Genomic DNA, 18,575 nt, shown 5'->3' with positions numbered 1-18,575 from the left:
TTAGACGCATGTGTTCAGTTCAGTAAGCTCAGTATAATAAAATGGCACAAACATTACATAACTGTAATACACATTCTTCAGTTCAGCGTTACAGTCTATCCCTGTAGAATATCACTAGCCCTGAATAAAGATACAGATTTAAATTATAATCCAAATCATTGAGATATAATGTCAAATGTAAAATACAGTGTAAAATGCATGAATCAAAATAATAATCATAATAAAAAAAAGTTTTTCTTCTCATTTTAAAAGACAGCTCTGAATGATTTTCTTTTCTGAATGTCAATACCCTGTCTTTAAAACCACAATAAAGCCCACTATTATACAACATCATTTCTCTCCAATATGATAATACAAGATTGTTAGCTTCAAAGTAAAACTTAAAAGTTAAACAAAAAAGTATTATTGTAAAATAATAACACGACTAGCTAAGAGAACAGGGCCTAGAGAAACAAATGTAAGACGATAAACACATTTAAAGGCACATCCTGTGCAGCTGTGCATTGAGATGCATACACTGATATTTCAAGACTTCATTTTTGGCATTCAATTTACTTTTGCCAGACAAAAAAAAGAAATACTGAATTGTTACATTCAAATATACACATTCAGAAGCTGAATCACATGTTAAAAAAGGGTTCGTGTAGCCTTGCTTTTGAGCTGGATGAGCTTTCTCTGTGATTGGAGTTTCGGCCTGTATATCACATTAATCAGAAAACATACAACAACTTAAAAGAAAAAATCTCAGTTATCCAGGTCATTGTTGAATGTCTTGTAGAGATTTTCTGTTCCACCTGTATATCAGAGCAAAATGTTCTCTTTGCTAGAATAACTTCATTAGACACCCATTAGAAATGACTTGAATAGTCTACAAGTGACAGAACATACAAATACAGTGGTGGATATATGAATATGATCGAACAGGTAACTAATTGCTACTGCTCAACGGAGAGATGAAGTATTAATATGCTGAATTAATATGTGCTGTTGTATTTTAAGTTAAAAGAACCAATATTAACATTGATCACTGGATTAGTTCAGACTTAAGTGACCCAATCTTGCAGTTTGAGAGCAGTATCTTGGAAAGTTTTTTTTAGTTTGAAGCTCTCAAGTTAAAGCACAGAATGAGGAATTGCACTAAAGCATGCTCATTTGGAGCTTGTGATGGCAGGGCCATCAGTTTATGAAGGTATTGTGATAGAAAGTGAAGGCAATTGCATCTTTCCTGAAGGATATATTGAGCTAATGCCCTTAAGTGTATATGCATCTATCACAGGTTTTCTCCAGGCTGGTATTGGGGTTCAGTAGCAGTAAAGTAGTCCTCCAGGAAGCCCTGGAGGTACTCAAAGGTGTGCCTCTCGTCAGGATCCTTCCGCCAGCACTGCAGCATCAACTCATGCAGGGATGCTGGACAGCCCTGCGGAACCGGCATTCGATATCCACGCTCCACCTGCTCCAGAACCTCTCTGTTGTTCATCCCTATGTGCATACACAGAGAAATACAAATAAACACATTTGTACTGCAACAGGTGATCCACATGGCTCTTTCCATTAATAGGATAAAATAGATCATAAAATAAACTTTTTTTCCCCTTCTTTTTTTATGATTTAACAAATTAAAGTGCTTTCAAAAAATTATGTGCTTAACCTTCAGAAAATATTGACTGTTGATCACTAAAGGTTGAACTAAATAATAGCGAGGACACACCTGGGTAAGGCACTCGGCCCTTGGTGATGAGCTCAGTCAACAGGATCCCAAAAGACCACACATCAGATTTGATGGTAAATTTACCATAAAGAGCAGCCTCTGGGGCAGTCCACTTTATCGGAAACTTTGCTCCTATAATACGATAATCAAGACAATGAGTTCAGCACATTTAATTATGATTTATAAGAATTACAGATCTAATAGAAAGCGCTGAACAGAAGTACTGAGATACAGCAGCCCAAAACAGAGTAATGAAAGATGAAAACTGTAGTGCTGTAAAATGAAAAAATGAGAACAAAATGAGCTGGAATGAAACTGAGTAGAGGCCATGGAAGAGATTTGTTAGTATCAAATAAAGGAGGTAGTAGATTAAGTAGATCAAGTTTGGATCACAGATTGTGAATGACCTTGTCTAGCTGTGTACTCATTGTCCTCAATGAGTCTGGCCAGCCCAAAGTCTGCAATCTTACAGACCAGACCGTCTCCGACCAGGATATTGGCAGCTCGCAGGTCTCTGTGGATGTAGTTCATCCGTTCAATATAGGCCATGCCTGCAGCAATCTAGAAGAAATAAAAGCACTTTCATCACAATACTAAGAAGGGAGATTGATATTAGTTTGAATAAAGACATGCTCTCAAGATGCATCTTAAAACTTATCTGAAGGATTGGCACAAGTGTCTTATTTCTTCTATAGTTCAAAGGTTTTAAGGTTGACTGACCCTGTGTATATTGGCTGTGTAATGTAGTTCTCTTATAACCAGTTGTGTACATTTTTATACTAATATAATTCCTGCAGGTTGACTCTTTAACCAGTCCAGGATCGGAAGATCTACCGTGGCCTTGATCCTGATATATTACCATTTCTAGAGATGGGAATGATTCTGGTTATGCTGAATATTTTTTGATTCACTAAAAACAACGGACTGAAGAGTCATTTATTTTAGAATCGCAGTACACTGTTTGAGCTGTTTGCCTTTTGATTTTCCCCTTATGACTTAGAAATATGTTCAGGAATTCAGCTTACTAATCCCTTTGTATAGTATTTTAATTTTTTTGGTTCACTAGACAGAACACATAAGATTGAGTTGTTCAGGAATTGTTCTAAACAAGAAATGTTCCTTGACTCCGACCTAAACCATTTAACGTTTCTGGAGGATTGTCCCAGTAATGGATAATAAAAGTCTGCTAGATATTTTTTGACTTAGAAGCTTTACCTGGGCTGCCATATCCACAAGTTGAGGCAATTTTAGGTTTCTGCCATCTCCATCTTTCAAGAAGTCCAACAAGCTTCCTAAATCACCGAACAATCAAGACAAAAATGTATACATTCCTTTATATGAATTATTTAAATTATGTTTTGTAATATTTATATAAATAGAAACATTATTTTTCAATAATTTGGTGTCGGCAAGTTTTTTTTTAAAGCAATGAAAATGTTTAATTGATTTTTCTATCAATCAAAGAATCCTGAAAAAAAAAAAATCTTGAACACAAAATCAGAATATTAACATTATTTCTGAAGGATCAAGTGGCAATGAAGACTGGAGTACTGGCTGCTGAAAATTCACCTTTGCCAACTCAGGCATAAATTAAATTTTTATATTGAAATATATTCAAATAGATAATAGACAATAATGTTTCACAAAATAAATTACAGTTTTTGCTGTTTAATAAAGTAAATGCAGTCTATGTGAGCATAAGGGACTTCTTTCACAAAAAATGAACCAACCACAAACAGACGACATTCTCATTATTGTCCATACCTTGAGTCATGAACTCAGTGATGATGTAGATGGGCTCCTCAGACACCACGGCATACAGCTGTACCAGTTTATCATGACGGAGCCTCTTCATGATCTGGGCCTCATCCAGGAAGGCCTCTGGAGACATGGTACCTGGCTTCAGGGTCTTCACTGCAACTTTAGTTGTGCCATTCCACATGCCTATCCACAGAAACGATGTCAGACACAGTTGGAAGAGCCATTTGAACGTGGCAAAGTTTAAGGGATGAAAGAAGGAGATAAATAGAAACATGGAATATGGCCACACACCAAAGCAACGGGAAGCTGGGATTGCTGCAGACAACACAATACTCGGCTCCTGGGAAAAAGCTGAACTTTGATTTTTTTTTTTTTTTGACTGTGCTGTTGCATTTTTAATGTCACAATGAACATCGACACAGTGCTAAAATGCTATTAAGGTTTAGCTGACGCAGTGCTATATTGGTGATTAGCTGACAGTTCAGATCCATAGACTGATGCTTAGCAAAGCGGGGTCAAACACAGCATTTGTGCTTTAAGCATTTGGGATGTTCAGCCCACAAAAGGACATGTTTTCATATTCCCTTTCATTATGACGGCACTGACCAAATTTGAGAAAGATTGGAGACAATCATGGATTGAAACAGACATAGGAAAACATGCTAAAGTCTCAAAGAAGGCTGGTGCATCTTTTGGAAACATTGGCTGCAACATTAGCAAATGCTGACATGGACATCAACACTGGGTATCATTGTATCCCTCTCACCCATCCAGACGTCGCCAAAACAACCCTGACCCAACTTCCTGTTGAGCTTCAATGTATCCCGGGCGATCTCCCAGGCATCCCGTCCTAAACCCATTGTTTGGGGCGTGGCATTTGGACAGGCTTTAGTCAAGTAGCAACATAAACCATCATTACTACCTGTTGAGGGTGTTGAAAGAGAGAAAGAGGGGCATGCAGTGTTAGAAGGACCAGAGGGAGAGAACAAAAACAGCACAGCCTTTACATTATTTCCCTGACCTCCATTCTTTCATCTTCAACGACTTGCAAAATACTTTTCACAGTTTACTACAATGGAAGTCTTCCAAAACATTTTAATTGTAAAATTATTATAATTCTTTTTTTTTGTTTACAGAAATACACAGTTGCCTTATAATGAGAGAATAATTTTTACTTTTTGTTTTACCCTCTTGTGACTTTCTTTCTTCTGTGGAACATAACAGAAGACATTTTAATTATGATTATTCTTTTTTTGTTCATACCAATCCATACAAGTCAAAAGTAACCAAAACTTTTGTGTTTCACAGGAGAAATAAAGGTGACATGATAGCAAGTAAATGATGAAAGAATTGTATTTTTTGCATGAATTCTCTCTTTAAGAGATTTAATATAATTGCAAGGCTTTGTACCACAGACAGGGTGGGCAAGGTGTGCAAGATTTGTTCCCTCCTTCCTGCAACATGTTCCCATGCTTTTTGTGGTTCCTACCCATCCACACTTCACCAAACTGCCCATTGCCCAGTTTTTTAATGAGCTGAAGTGACTCCCTGGGAATCTCCCAGACATCCTTAGTCTTCACTGACAGGTCAGCCAGCTTAGGCATGCCCCGCCTACAGCTGCCAATCAAACGGCAGCACAGCCCTGCTGCACGCTCTAAAGAACAGAGTAAGGAAAAAGAAGGACAGATAGAAAACGAGGTGACAGAGATGCAAAGAAGACACAAAAAGCAGACTATATAAAACAAACATTTACAAATACACAAAATGCTGCCTAGATCAGATCAAAGTAGCACTCACAAGCAAACATTTGGATGAAAAACCGGAATGATACATATTCACTCAGCAGAGGGAGACAGAGATCACTGATAGTCTGTAGCATGCCGGATATCACCACTGTTGCTGTGTCTAGTCATGCTAAAGGATGTTACATTTTACGTATTATTTTATAGTAAGAATTACAATTCTATAAAATATAATAATAATAGTAATTATTATTATAGTTTAAAGACACAAAGTAAACAATGATTGTGTTAACATAAATTTGTGGTGGTGTTTTTACGGTCTCACACTACACTACTGTTCGAAAGTTTGGTTCAGTTAAATTTTTTATGCCTTTGAAAGATGTCTCACCAAGGCTGCATTTATCTGATCACAAATACATTGAAACAGTAATATTGTAAAATATTATTATAGAATAGATTTTAAAATTGAATTTCTTCCTCCAATCTCCTTCAGTGTCACTTGATCCTTCAGAAATCATTCTAACATTCTAATTTGCCGCTCAAGAAACCGCAATATATTTTTTTCAGAATTATCTGATGAACAGAAATTTCAAAAGAACAGTATTTATCTGAAACATCATCAATGTATTTGCTGTAACTTTTGTTATATCTAGTGTGTCTTACTGACCACAAACTTTCGAACGATAGTGTACATCAGTGTATGCTAGCGTTCAGTATAAATTAATAGCTAGCGATCAGCACTACACCATTTCAATTTGGTAAAAATTTGATTAGTAAACGTGTGGAATTACATGTTTAGATTAGTACGAACTAAGAAAAAAAAATATTTTGAACTTAAAACTGAAAGTAACTGTTCTACGGTAATGGTTTGCCTCATATTAGGGCTGGTAGGTGGCCCAATTTTAGTTTTACTGATGAAGTGGTGTATCTGAGAAGAACCTACTTATATTCATGAGAATATATGTACATGTGGGGGTGTGTGACCGAAAAGATTCAACAATAACTGTCAAACAGGAAGGCCGATAGCACCAGAGCGACAGGTTGAGTAACCGAACTGATAAAAATTATGCACTAGGCCAAAGCAGAGAAGTCATTTGAGCGACAAAAGAGGAAATGAAGATGAAAAAGATAAACTGACCTGCTGATAACTTTATTCACAGTAAATATTAACACGTCACATAAAAAGCCAATAAACAATGCTTCGTTCTGAAGAAATTCTTCAATATAGACAAAACCTATATATTAAAAAAACAAAACTTTAAAATGTACTGACATGCATTTTTTATGTTAAGGGTGAGGTTTACATGTATTGCACTGACCTGTATAATGCACCACCAGCTCCTGGACAGTATCAAACTGTGTCCTTGTTGTGATGTAATAACCACCATTGTCCAGCTTCCTAATTTTATAGTGCTTGACATGATCGCCCTTTGCATCATCCCAGTCTCTGATAGACAACGAGTATGCTCCTAAAGAGAGGTGAAAAGATGCTCTCAAATGTTTGAATTTGCTGGTGAGACAAATTCTGTGTATTTAAAACCAATTTTATTAATACAAATTTCCAGGAAGAATGAATGAATCACTTTTTAGTCAGCACCAAACAACTGCAATGGCATTTAGTTATTGTTTTGTTTAAATTTCTGGTTCAAGGCTATTAAAAGTGCAGAACCTCCATTATTCTACAGTAATGAGCACCATTATTGTACTGGATCGCAACAGCTTTTCTTTTTAGCTTTCCTTGCATGTTCCCTATTGTTGCACGGAATGGCACTGTAAGAGAAATTATGTATACTAGATGTTTTTCTACACACTTATTGTAGGCTATCAATTTTAATTCATGGGATTAATTAAATATATTTAACAGTTCATCTTAAAACACTGTTGACACTTTCATTTGCTGATCAAAAGCTGGGGTTGGCAAGTTTATTTTTTTTTAAGATTGCTTTTGAAAGAAGGAAGAAGGAATGCTCACTAAGGCTGTGTTTATTTGATATACAGTAAAAACAGCAACACTGTGAAACATTATTACAGTTTAATACAGCGGTTTTCTATTTAAATATAGTTTTAAGTTATTAATTATATTAAATATATTAAATTATTTGATGAATATAAAGTAAAAAAAAAACATTTATTTGAAATAGAAATCTTTTGTAACAAAGTAAAAACCTGTACTGTTACTTTTGATCAATTTAAAATAGCCTTGCTGAATAAAATAATGCATACTAACCCCAATCTTTTGAACAGTAGCATTTAAGTACATATATTTTCAATTTACACAAACCGCTGAATCCAAAAATTGCACAAATATTTTTTCTTTCCTTAAAAAATGTATAACATGTTAGCTACAAAAAATTTGATTAATCACAATACTAAATAATATCACATATATGATTTGATTTCAGAGTCTCTACAGAGCACAAAATGTTAATACCAGGCAAAAGTTTTTGAACAGTAAGTTTTTTAAGATCAAGAGGTTTTTTTTAAAGAATTATATTCTGCTCACCAAGCCTGCATTTATTTAATCCAAAATACAGCAAAAGCAGTAATATTGTGAAATATTTTTACTATTTTAAAAAAACTGCTTTCTATTTGAATATATTTTAAAATGTAATCTTGCAATTTCAAAGCTGAGTTTTCAGCATCATTAATCCAGTCTTCAGTGTCACGTGTTCCTTCATTCCTATATTCTGTTTTGCTGCTCAAAAAACATTTTTCATTTTTCATCATTATTGTAATCATATTATTATTATTATGTTGAAAACAGCCTAGTATAATTTTTTTCAGAAGAACAGCATTTATTAGAAATATAAATATTTTGTACCATTATAAATTTGATGATAGCATCACTTTTGATCAATTTAAAGCATCCTTGCTAAATAAAAGTATTAATTTCTATCATTTCTGTGTATAATTTTAGGAAAGCATTTTATTTCAGATGAATGCTGATCTTTGGATCTTTCTATTCATTAAAAAATCCTAAAACAATCAAAAACTCAACTGTTTTCAATATTAATAATAGCAACAATAATAATAAATGTTTTTGGAGCAGCAAATCAGAATATTAGAATGATTTCTGAAGGACCATGTGACACCGAAGACTGCAGTAATGGCTGCTGAAAATTCAGCTTTAAAATCACAGGAATAAATAAAAAATGTAAATATTCAAATAGAAAGCAGTTCCTTTAAATAGTAAAAATATTTCACAATATTACTGCTTTTGCTGTACTTTGGATCAAACACATGCAGGCTTTGTGAGTCAAAGAGAAGTCTTTAAGAAAATCATTACAAATCTTCCTGTTTCACTGGTAGTCTATACACTGATAAATTAACTTTAAAATCATTTACCTATTGTTGTCTCGCTCTCTCGTATTAAGAATGTCCCTCTAGGATTGTTCTCCGCTAACAACTGTCGTTCTGCATCCTTCCGGCCCATCTTCCCAAAATACCACCTGCATGGACAAACACCAACAATGCACTTTAAAGCTTGCATATAATGTAATTGCTGAAATGGCATGTTCACATGTAACTCACTCCTCAGCTTGTATGGAGTCCACAGGGGCCACATAGTTACTAGGAATGTACCCAGACTTCCCTGTGTCCAGAGAACGAGCCTCCCACCAGTCACCCTCGCTGTGGAGGGACAGGGGACAGAGAAAGACATATCAGAAAGTGGTATAAACAGATGAGGAAAAAGGAACTGAGACAGAAAGAGGGACAACAGACAGAGAAGTATGATAAAAAAGGAAGATACGCCTGGTATTCGTGGTTTTAAAACACTGTGAATCTTATTAGAACCGTCCTGCTTTGAACTCACGTATTGTTGATAATATGGAACTTTTCTCCTTTCTGGAAGCTCAGGTCATCCTCTGTACGGGCATCATAGTCATAAAGGGCTATAAAGAGCGTTACACCACCCCCTGAACAAACATACAAAAAATATCTGGTTTCAGTAAGGAAAGTAAACAGCACTGAAAATTGAAAATCACATCTCTGACTTTTACACACCTGTGATGAGGGCTGGGCGGGACGGGTTGAGAGTGGATGAGGGAACAGAGTTTGGAAAATCATTAAAGTTTGGGATCAACCCAGTGCTAAAAGTGGGATCGACGATGTAACGGGAGGGTTCTGATGCCTGGGTCCCAAAGCCTGTGTCACACGAGTTGGAATTTGACACAGCTTTACTGGCCTTCCTCTGCTTACAGCAAATGCAGCCCATAATATTCAATTAAAGCACACCGCTCATCACCCTGGAAACAGAGGTTCTTCCCACAGAAAGAAGATAAAGAGGAAATAATTAGGTACAGTAGTATTGAGTAAGTTTACTTGATGTTTAATGCAATGACATTGTTTTTAAGGTATGGCTTAAGTTAGGATTGCACAATAAAAAATAAAAAAATCTAATTGTGATTTTTCTGATAACAATTTTGATTGCGATTAAAAATGTGATTTAAAAAAGCTCCAAGTTTGCTGTGCTTGTTTGTAAGGCTGCATAATTTGACTTAAAACGTTGTGATAACATATCAATAATAATAATAATAATAATAATAATAATAATAATAATAATAACAACTAAATACGAACATAAATAAGTTAAATAAGCATTAAACATGTATTACTATTGTAATACATTTCACCGTTAAATAAAAAATATATATTTTTAATAATAATAATAATAATGATTTCCATAATAACTGTAAAATTTAAATACTTATATTTATGGCTGTCTTAATTTCTTTGCTTTCAAACGTTCTTTCAAACCATCAAGCTTTTTTTAGCTTTTAAACCACAGGGAGACCTTAAAGCAGGGGTGTCAAATTCAGTTCCTGGAGGGCCGGATGCAACGGTTTAGATGCAACCCTAATTAAACACACCTGATCCAGCTAATCAAGTCCTTCAGGCTTATTTGAAAGCTACATGGTTTGTGTGTTGGAACAGGGCTGGAACTAAATTCTGCAGTGCTGCAGCCCTCCGGGAACTGAGATTGAGCCCACTGCTTTAAAGCTTCTCCTTTGTTGACAACAGATGATTTATAAGCACTTCTCATAAGTTTAGGAAGATGGTTGGTGCATGCTGTGTTGCCAAATAGCATGATTTTAGTTATTGATCGTGAAGCCCTAGCCCTAGTGTTCGAATTGATTTTGGGGTCTCTGTATGATAATGATGTAGTTTGTCAATGTTGAGAAGCGTTTCTACTGTTTCTCTCAGCTGTCTGTGTGTAAATGTAATGAATGAACTGTGGTAGTGTATATAATTAGATTCGGCTCTCACCAGATCCTCACATCAGCTTTCCATACACACCATCTTCCTGGGAAGAAATAGAAAGAAGGAGAGAGCAAGAAAACAAAAGACACAATGCATTTGAAATGGCTTTATGTTTAATTTAACACTTTAAATTAAAAAGTGTTACTTCCTCTTTCTTTCCCGTCTAGAGAAAGGGAAGTTCTCTGTTAAAATTCCCCTTGACAATGTACGTGTGTGTGCAATGTCCACTCTTTCATTGTATAAAGCTGTTTCTATCTGACTGACCATCAGTGGATCAACAGGATGGCAGTTTTGCGAGCGTTTCCTGTCCGCCCCACTAAAGCCTCCCTCTCATTTCCTGCTGAGGGCGGAGAGGGTCCAGCTGCGAAGGGGCAACACATTAACAACACATTACACTCCACCCCTCATACAATCTGCCCAATCCTTGCTTTTCTCTCTACCTCATGTAAATATACCAAACTTACTCTACGATACACATAAACCTGCCATCAGACGATGTTACCATGCACACACACACACACACACTTGCAAATGTGACAGACATAATGCTTAACAAATCAACAATCACAAACTTTCTTTTCAATAGGTGTGTATCATTTTTGCTGGAGAAAACAATACAGAACAGTTCACCACCCACGCTTATTGTTTCCATTTTTATCATGTCTCTTCAAGAATTTCCCATGATTGCACAAGCCTGTTGTCCCATTCATATCTTCAGCCTATCTATATGCAGAATTACAATTAGGGCTGCACAATTCATTTAATTTCTAATCGTGATTACGATTATGAATGCCACAATTACGTTCAAAGCGGTACTTAAAGGTTTTCACCATTATTTAAATTTTAGTTTTAGTATAACATTGTAATACCATTCATATTTGTACTTTTTTATAATTTAAAGAAGAAACCAATCTGACATTTGAGGCGTAATACTATAGAAAAGCACTAAAAGTTTTTCTTTGTTTATTTTCATATATACAAATAAGGCAAACACTTGCATCAAACAATGGTATAAACATCATTCAAATGTAAATTGTGATAATCATAATTAATAAATTACAATTACAATTACAATTTCAAGGGAGTAATTGACAATTATGATAATTGTGCAGCCATAATTACCATTAATGAACTATAAGTTATGGTGAAGAACACATCAAATAAAAACAACAGCTTGTGTTCATATCTTACTGATAGTCTAGGAATAGAAAAGGTGAGTAATGAAAAAGTCCTGACCGATTTTGAAATATTAAATGCTTGTTGGAAAGGACTGAACAAATAACGGCCTCATTAGACAGCTGACCACAAAACAGACTAGCTGTTGACAAGTGAATAAAAGCAAATGAGTATGTGTGTAAGCAATGAAAACCAGCTCCTGTTTATAGAGTTTTCTTTAGGTTTTGACAACTGGAAATATAGGGAGAGAAACGAGTTGCAATCAAGCTAAGCTTAAAATTACTTTTTGATTGGTTTCTATAAACTAAATAAACTATAGAGATGCAATTTATGGTGAAGACTTCCATCTTTTGCTTTTTAGATTGGTCTACAGTCTCTTTAATCTGACAAAATTACTTACAGGAGATTTAATTAAGTTTTAATTTGTCTTTTTTTTAAGTGTCAACATGGTCTCTGCTAAAATTCACAAATAACAACAAACAAGTTATTGTAATTAAGTAAGAGTATAAATCTATGACATAAATGTCAGTTTTTTAACTGAATTTGGTATGTTTGACCATCAACCTAACTATAGTCTCATTTAAATAGTGCATAAAGACCAGCTTTTCACTAGGACATAGGATATCTTTGTACCTAAAACGTACCCCTTAAAGGCGCAAAGAAATACTTAAGTGTGTATTACTTCTCTAAGGTACTAATATACCCTTTTTAGGGGTAAATAAAGTACAGAATTGTTTCCTTAAGGCTACTACCCCCGTGTCAAGCCGTTGTACCCCTGAAGGTAAAATTTCAGCACATTTTTTTTCTCACAGCATACAACTGTGAGTATTAGAAGTACCTGTTTGCCACAGTAGCTAGGTGAAGGTTTAAGAGAACCCATTGTCTTACTGAAGTATTTCTCTCTTCACCACCACATCTCAAACAGTATAGTACTTGCGCTTATCTGTTGCGGGTGCATAATAACAGATCAGAAGAATGCAATATGCTCTCCAAAGGCAGAGACAGGCCGCAACATAATGCACAATAATAAGTGCTAGATGGAGCATGAAAAGATGCAAATTGTGTCATCAATAAGTTAGTGAGATTGATTTCATTCCAAATGGAAAACTGCATTATAGGTCACATGAACCATACCTAGGTTTTACAATCATCACTTTTTTAACAAACTGAAATGTAAAGTCAAATGGAAATGGGTCCACACCGAAAGCTCTAGTGTGAAGCTGGCCTTCATTGCAAACTTTGGTATCTTCTGAGCCCAGATGTTGTTGAGATCTCTTCTAAATGAATACACATTAGATTACTGGAGAAATTACAGGAGAAATATCTGAGAAGCAGTAGACCTTAGCAAAAGTCTTAAATTTCTCTCCGTTTGATCTCAGATCTGTGTAGGAGAAACAATCTAGATAAAAAAAAAGAGGAAGCCAAATGACACATTTCTTCTCTTGTTGTACTATTCACTCTTTTCAATGGAAGCCATTTTAACAGAAGTGAAGAGATGAGTTTACTTTCAGTGTTTAAATATATTCTAGACCAGAGAACACAGACACCACACTTTTTTCTAAAAGAGGTTTAACACGTCCACATGCATTAGCAGTCACAAGGCAAAAAAAAGAAAAAAAAAGTAAGGTGATGAAGTCTTGTTATCCAACAACAAATAATAGAATAGAAATAGAAAATAGAAAACTATAAAATATAATTGGAAGGTTATGAAAACTTAATGTAAAAGTACCCCAGGCTGCACACTAGCAATCTATGTGTGTCAAAATGTCATAGTCCTCTCACATTCTCAGCAACTGTCGCATTTACAGCTGTGTCGATAAGAGGAAGTTGCATTTGAGGGTTTGAGGGCTTACCAACAGCAAATGCAGAAGACCATCTAGTTTGTAAGCAAAACACCTAATCAGATCACAACTGAAACGAACCTCATGAACATGTATTCAGGTTGGGTAATGAGTGTTGCATCATCTTTCTAGATGGATCATTGACGATTAAAATGTCTCCATGATCTGCTTTTGAAGAAATATCGTAGTAGCGTGCTACAGCGATCATTCTCTCAGTCGCAGTTCTGGCACCTCTGTCTCAATATGCTGTGCAACGCGACATACATTCACATCGAATGTTAATGCAGAAGTGGAGTTACACTCAGGGTCACTGTATTTATTTGTAAGCACAAAAGTACATTCTTGGCATGTGCTTTAAAGCCTTGCGTGTCAAACATTTCATTCACATGCTGTTCTGACATGTGCTTTTTCTGAGTGTGTACACCCGATTACTAGAATAAGTTATCTTTCATATCTGATGGCGCTAACTCAAAAGGTTTACACAACCACACTTAATTATGTTTAAAGGAAAGTAAACAGGTGAGAGAAAATTGTATGCGTGCCTGTATATTAGATAAGTTTAGGTCTTAAAATGACCTCAGACTAATAGCATTAAACACGCTGCCACATGTCATTAAAGGGATAGTTTTGTAATTCAAAAATTGTAATTCTGTCATTATTTACACACTCATGTTGTCCCAAACCTGTATTCATTTCTTGTGCTGAACACAATAGAAGATATTTTGAAAAATGTTGGCCACCATGGAAGAACAACTATGGGGACTGGCAACAGGGTGGTTACCCACATTCTTCAAAACAACTTCAACAGAAAAAAGAAACTCATTCAGGTTTAAAACAACTTGAGATTGAGTTAATGATAACAGAATTTTCATTTTTGGGTGAACAATCACGATGTTAATAATACATAAAACAAAACACAGAGAAAAATCACTCACTGCTCTCAACTGAAAAACCTTTGCTTCAATAAGAATCAGTGTGTAATTTATACAGTGAAGTATATATAATGTTTTTATTTTTATATTTGTTCATTCAGTTTCTTGAGTGCTACTGCTAAATACACCTGCTGTACCTAAACAATAAAGTAGTTATTATCTTGTATTTATAAAGTGTATCTTTGTTTATATTTTTGATAACACAGATAAAATAATGACAATTTATCTTTGCCCACTTTGGCCTAAATATCTGCCATTCTTTTTTATTTTATATTTTGTTACCTTTGTAAGGCTTTGTTTTTAAAATAGGGAAATTAGTTTGGCTGTACTGCCCAGAAAACTTGCAAAATAGTCAAACCAACATGACAAATAATCGTGAATTGTCATTTTCCTAAAAATATATAAATAAATAAACAAATAAACACAAAACAATAATATATATATATATATATATATATATATATATATATATATATATATATATATATATATATATATATATATATATATATATAAATTGTGATATGATATTTTTGCCCTTACTACAGGCCGATTGATTACTTTGATTATAGCTGCATGGGAAAGTGGAAGGAAGACGGTGAGAAACTGCGGCTGGACAAAGATGTTCAGCAATTATTATCCCCTCACACTTACACATTGCAACATACTGGAAGAAATCTCATTCAAACGCTTGGACACACCTTTCCTTTGACATTTTTAGTGGATAAGATTACTCTGTGCTTTCTCTTTCTTAATTAATTTCTAATCAAAGTAAAACAAAATGTATGTAAGTGTACGTGTTACCGTCGGACCAAGTGTATAATATATGAGTAACACACTAACAGCTGATTTTACTAATTATTTATTTATTAATATCAGTCGATATAGGATGTTTAACTGAACACGCTCATTTCCTCAGTTAAAACATTCTGATTTCATTTGCCGTTAAACTCACCCTTAAAGTTAATCATTAAACTAAAAATGTAATAACAATGTTAAATGTAACCTTTTGCAGATTTCAACATGAATATCCAGTTTTCATGCTGTACATTATAAACTTTGTAATGGCTGATTTCACTTGTAGCATTAAAAATGTTCTGTGCTCGGGGGGGGGGATGGTACATATGTATGTGGATGAATGTACAAATATATGCGTGTGAATATGCATATGTATATAAAGGTGTATTTATTTATATTGGTGTATATGTGTTAATATAGATGTGGAAGCATACAAATGTACACGCTGTAGCATATGTTTGATACGTATATATTAAATATATGATTTTTTTCTAGCCCTTCCTGTTAAAATTGTTCTATATTTATTGTGAATCTTGTAAATTAAACTAATTGTGTAACTAAACTAAGTGTTTTATTATCAACCATTCAACATCTGTATCTGCAAAGAATAAATAATTGATTACTAATTCTTTGCAATGTAACATGCTAGGTTACAGCATTGTGTATTTATTTTTGACTCTATGTTTCCGCTTTTTTGAGTCCTCATTCTTCACAGAATTGTCTCTAAGCATAAGCAGATACTAAACAATTACTGGACTAAATTTCAAGGCAACTTACACATGCAACCAAAACATGTAATACAAAATGTGGCTAAATACTTATAAACACTTGTATAAACTACATACATTCAATTCAAGAGTTTTATTCTGAAAAGAGTGACCACTAAAATTCATGGGCCTGAGACAACATCTTAAAATTGTTGGGCCCCCTCTTTTTTAGGCCCTACAAGTAGACTACATCTTACAAGATGACAGGGTCCAGGACAACACCTCAGGTTGCTCAACACAAAAGGCTTTAGCTTTTTTTTCTTACAGCTCCTTCATTCTTTGCTTTCCATTTTCCCCATGCATTTCTCCTACTCTGATAGGACACCGGGAAACAATTTGTCACACTGCAATCCACTCTCTCTCTCTCTCTCTCTCTCTCTCACTCTCTCTCTCTCACACACATACACACACACACTCATATACACAAAAACTTTGCACACTCTCTGAACTAATAAACAACAAACATACATACAGTGCATGCAAGTAGACAAATATGAGCCACTATACAAACCTATGCACTAGACAGACACACACATACAAGACCAAGAGAGAAACAGAGAGATAAAGTGGTAATGAGGGCGAGAGAAGAAGGACAATAGCAAAGTGTGTCCTGGGAACAGTAAGTCAGGTGTCACAAACACAGCTACTTCCTTTTTCCACATGATGTCAATTTCCTCCAAAGTGAGATTCCATGAACAGCCAGTATTCTAGCCTTGATGCATATGAAAAACAAAATGTGCATACTTTTTTCTGAAAACTCAGTCCCTTCTTTCTATTGAATCCAGTTGTGGTCTTCCAATTTACTACTAAAAGGAAGGTTTTGAAATTCACCTGACTGAACTGAATTAATGTGAGAAAGACCCTAACAGACAAGAAACCTTTGCATGCAATGTAATTAATTTAGCGAAGTTTCTTATCTTTTTCTTATAATCGTCCTGGATGAAAACAACAGGTGATGCGACAGTACTGAGCTCTTCACAAAAGTGCTAAATTGTGTATCAGACTTTAACTTAGTTTTACCATCTTGCATTTTGGCCAGTTTTACCGGACAGCCGCACCCACTTCCTCCAATAGCGCCAGAAGAGAGCAGCCAGGAAGTGACCTTTTACAGAACAGGAAGTGATGAAGCCTGAGGCCTAATCTAGACCTAGAGACATTCCATTCTGTTTTTCATTCTAGGATAAACTCACTGCTATTTGATTTAATTAACCAAACCCAATGATGATTTTAAATGACAGTTACACTGGTTACGAAAGGAGTTCAACAGCAAAAGCGCTCAAGATTCACATCATCAATCCAGTCTTTCCTTTGCTATTTTTCTTTAGATTGCCAAACTGGAGAGGGAGGTGCTTGATGTAGTCCTCAACACACACCAAATTAAAAGAAATGAACCATTGAATCAAAATGACAAAAACAGTATAACAAACTCCCTATGAGAAAAGACTAATACAAGACAATTAGGCAGAAAAGCAGCCAATATGCACAGATAAACAGCACATGCATCAAGACATAACGTCAGAGACTGAAGCTCTGAAACCACAGCAGCAAACTTCTCATTTTTCTCTTCTCATTATCTTGCATCTTATTTAGTTCATTCACACAGTTTTAGTCATATACAAATTGGTGGCTTAACGCAAACAGCAAAAGCTGAGTAAAGAATGCAGTGCACTGCAAAGAAAATTCAGTGCACCTGCTGCCGAACCCTTTGCTCCTACAACTCAATTAAAGGTTTCAGATCACCCCAGCGCTCACTTTCACCTCTCACAATGTCTCGACCGTTTTTCTGCAGTCTTATGGCCTTCTTTACCTCTCGGTTGTGTAGACAGAGTAGTCAGCAGACTCCATAAAGGAACTAACAACTTCCACTATCTAAACCAATTTAACCATTCACTGCACGTTTGAAAATTATTTAGTTAATCTTTGCTGATATATATATCAAAATATCAAATATATCAAATATAAACACCAATTAAACAACTGAAAGTTTAAACGCATCACTAAACAAAGCATTTATTACCGTTTACACCCACATCTGTGAGTAAAGGATGTCACAAAACAAGTTAATTTCTCATAGACCCTCTTATATGAACCTGCCACTGACATTTGTTACTAAAGTAAAAATATTTTTTTTATTTCATATCAACTTCTTATTAACAAGTAACTGTTAGTAAGTAAAAGGCGTAAGCAAGAGTAAATCATTCCTACCTTTATGAATTTCTAACAGTGGCAGAGGTGGATCAGGCAGGACAGTGAGAATTGATATGAACGACAGACAGACGCAAGTGTCCGTGCGGCGCTCAGCCGGCCGCCGATGCGCTCGCTCGAGTCGCGCGCCGTGGTGTCCGGAAGGGCTGAATTCCGCGCGCACTCTGCGCCAGGCGAAGCGCTCCTCCTCCTCTCTGCTCAGAGCTGCACAGTTCTAAATATTTAAGGTATTTCCGGGAAATTATTTTTGTTTGCTAAATGCTTCAAATGGTAGTGAGGTTTTACCACCTAAACATTTCGGTCATGTGTCATGACATGACTCATATCAACCACTGCAGGTGGTAGTAATATTTTAGTCCGTTTTATGGAGGCTACTAACAGCA

General features: G+C 35.3%; 1 protein-coding gene across 3 annotated transcripts; it reads right to left on the bottom strand.

The window, feature by feature from the left end:
• Positions 1 to 13: 13 nt before the first annotated feature.
• On the bottom strand, positions 14 to 18,376 carry LOC113062112 (proto-oncogene tyrosine-protein kinase Yrk-like). 3 transcript variants are annotated; one of them, XM_026231716.1, is made up of 13 exons: positions 18,193 to 18,376; positions 10,480 to 10,516; positions 9,217 to 9,473; positions 9,026 to 9,128; positions 8,743 to 8,841; positions 8,557 to 8,660; positions 6,531 to 6,680; positions 4,959 to 5,123; positions 3,473 to 3,652; positions 2,924 to 3,000; positions 2,116 to 2,269; positions 1,709 to 1,840; positions 14 to 1,479 (listed from the first exon to the last, which is right to left on the bottom strand). In XM_026231716.1, the coding sequence occupies exons 3-13, from the start codon at positions 9,425 to 9,427 to the stop codon at positions 1,271 to 1,273; spliced, it is 1,584 nt and encodes a 527-aa protein (XP_026087501.1). In that variant the 5' UTR covers positions 9,428 to 9,473; positions 10,480 to 10,516; positions 18,193 to 18,376; the 3' UTR covers positions 14 to 1,270. The 3 variants fall into 3 exon arrangements, with proteins under 3 accessions (XP_026087501.1, XP_026087502.1, XP_026087503.1); XM_026231717.1 differs by having other exon boundaries at positions 10,480 to 10,512; XM_026231718.1 differs by lacking the exon at positions 4,959 to 5,123 and adding an exon at positions 4,236 to 4,391 and having other exon boundaries at positions 18,193 to 18,374.
• Between the last annotated feature and the right edge of the window lie 199 nt (positions 18,377 to 18,575).

The sequence above is a fragment of the Carassius auratus genome, chromosome 44 (assembly GCF_003368295.1).
Source record: "Carassius auratus strain Wakin chromosome 44, ASM336829v1, whole genome shotgun sequence".
NCBI classification, from domain to species: domain Eukaryota; kingdom Metazoa; phylum Chordata; class Actinopteri; order Cypriniformes; family Cyprinidae; genus Carassius; species Carassius auratus.
Note: the sequence above shows the minus strand (reverse complement) of the source record. Positions and strands in the feature narration are given on the sequence as shown.

Coding starts and splice junctions, on each gene's coding strand:
- LOC113062112 (XM_026231716.1), bottom strand. CDS start 9,427: ATGGGCTGCATTTGCTGTAAGCAGAGGAAGGCCAGTAAAGCTGTGTCA. Junction 3,001..3,472: donor CACTGAGTTCATGACTCAAG/GTATGGACAATA, acceptor TCGGTGATTTAG/GAAGCTTGTTGGACTTCTTG. Junction 1,841..2,115: donor TGAGTACACAGCTAGACAAG/GTCATTCACAAT, acceptor ATCGTATTATAG/GAGCAAAGTTTCCGATAAAG.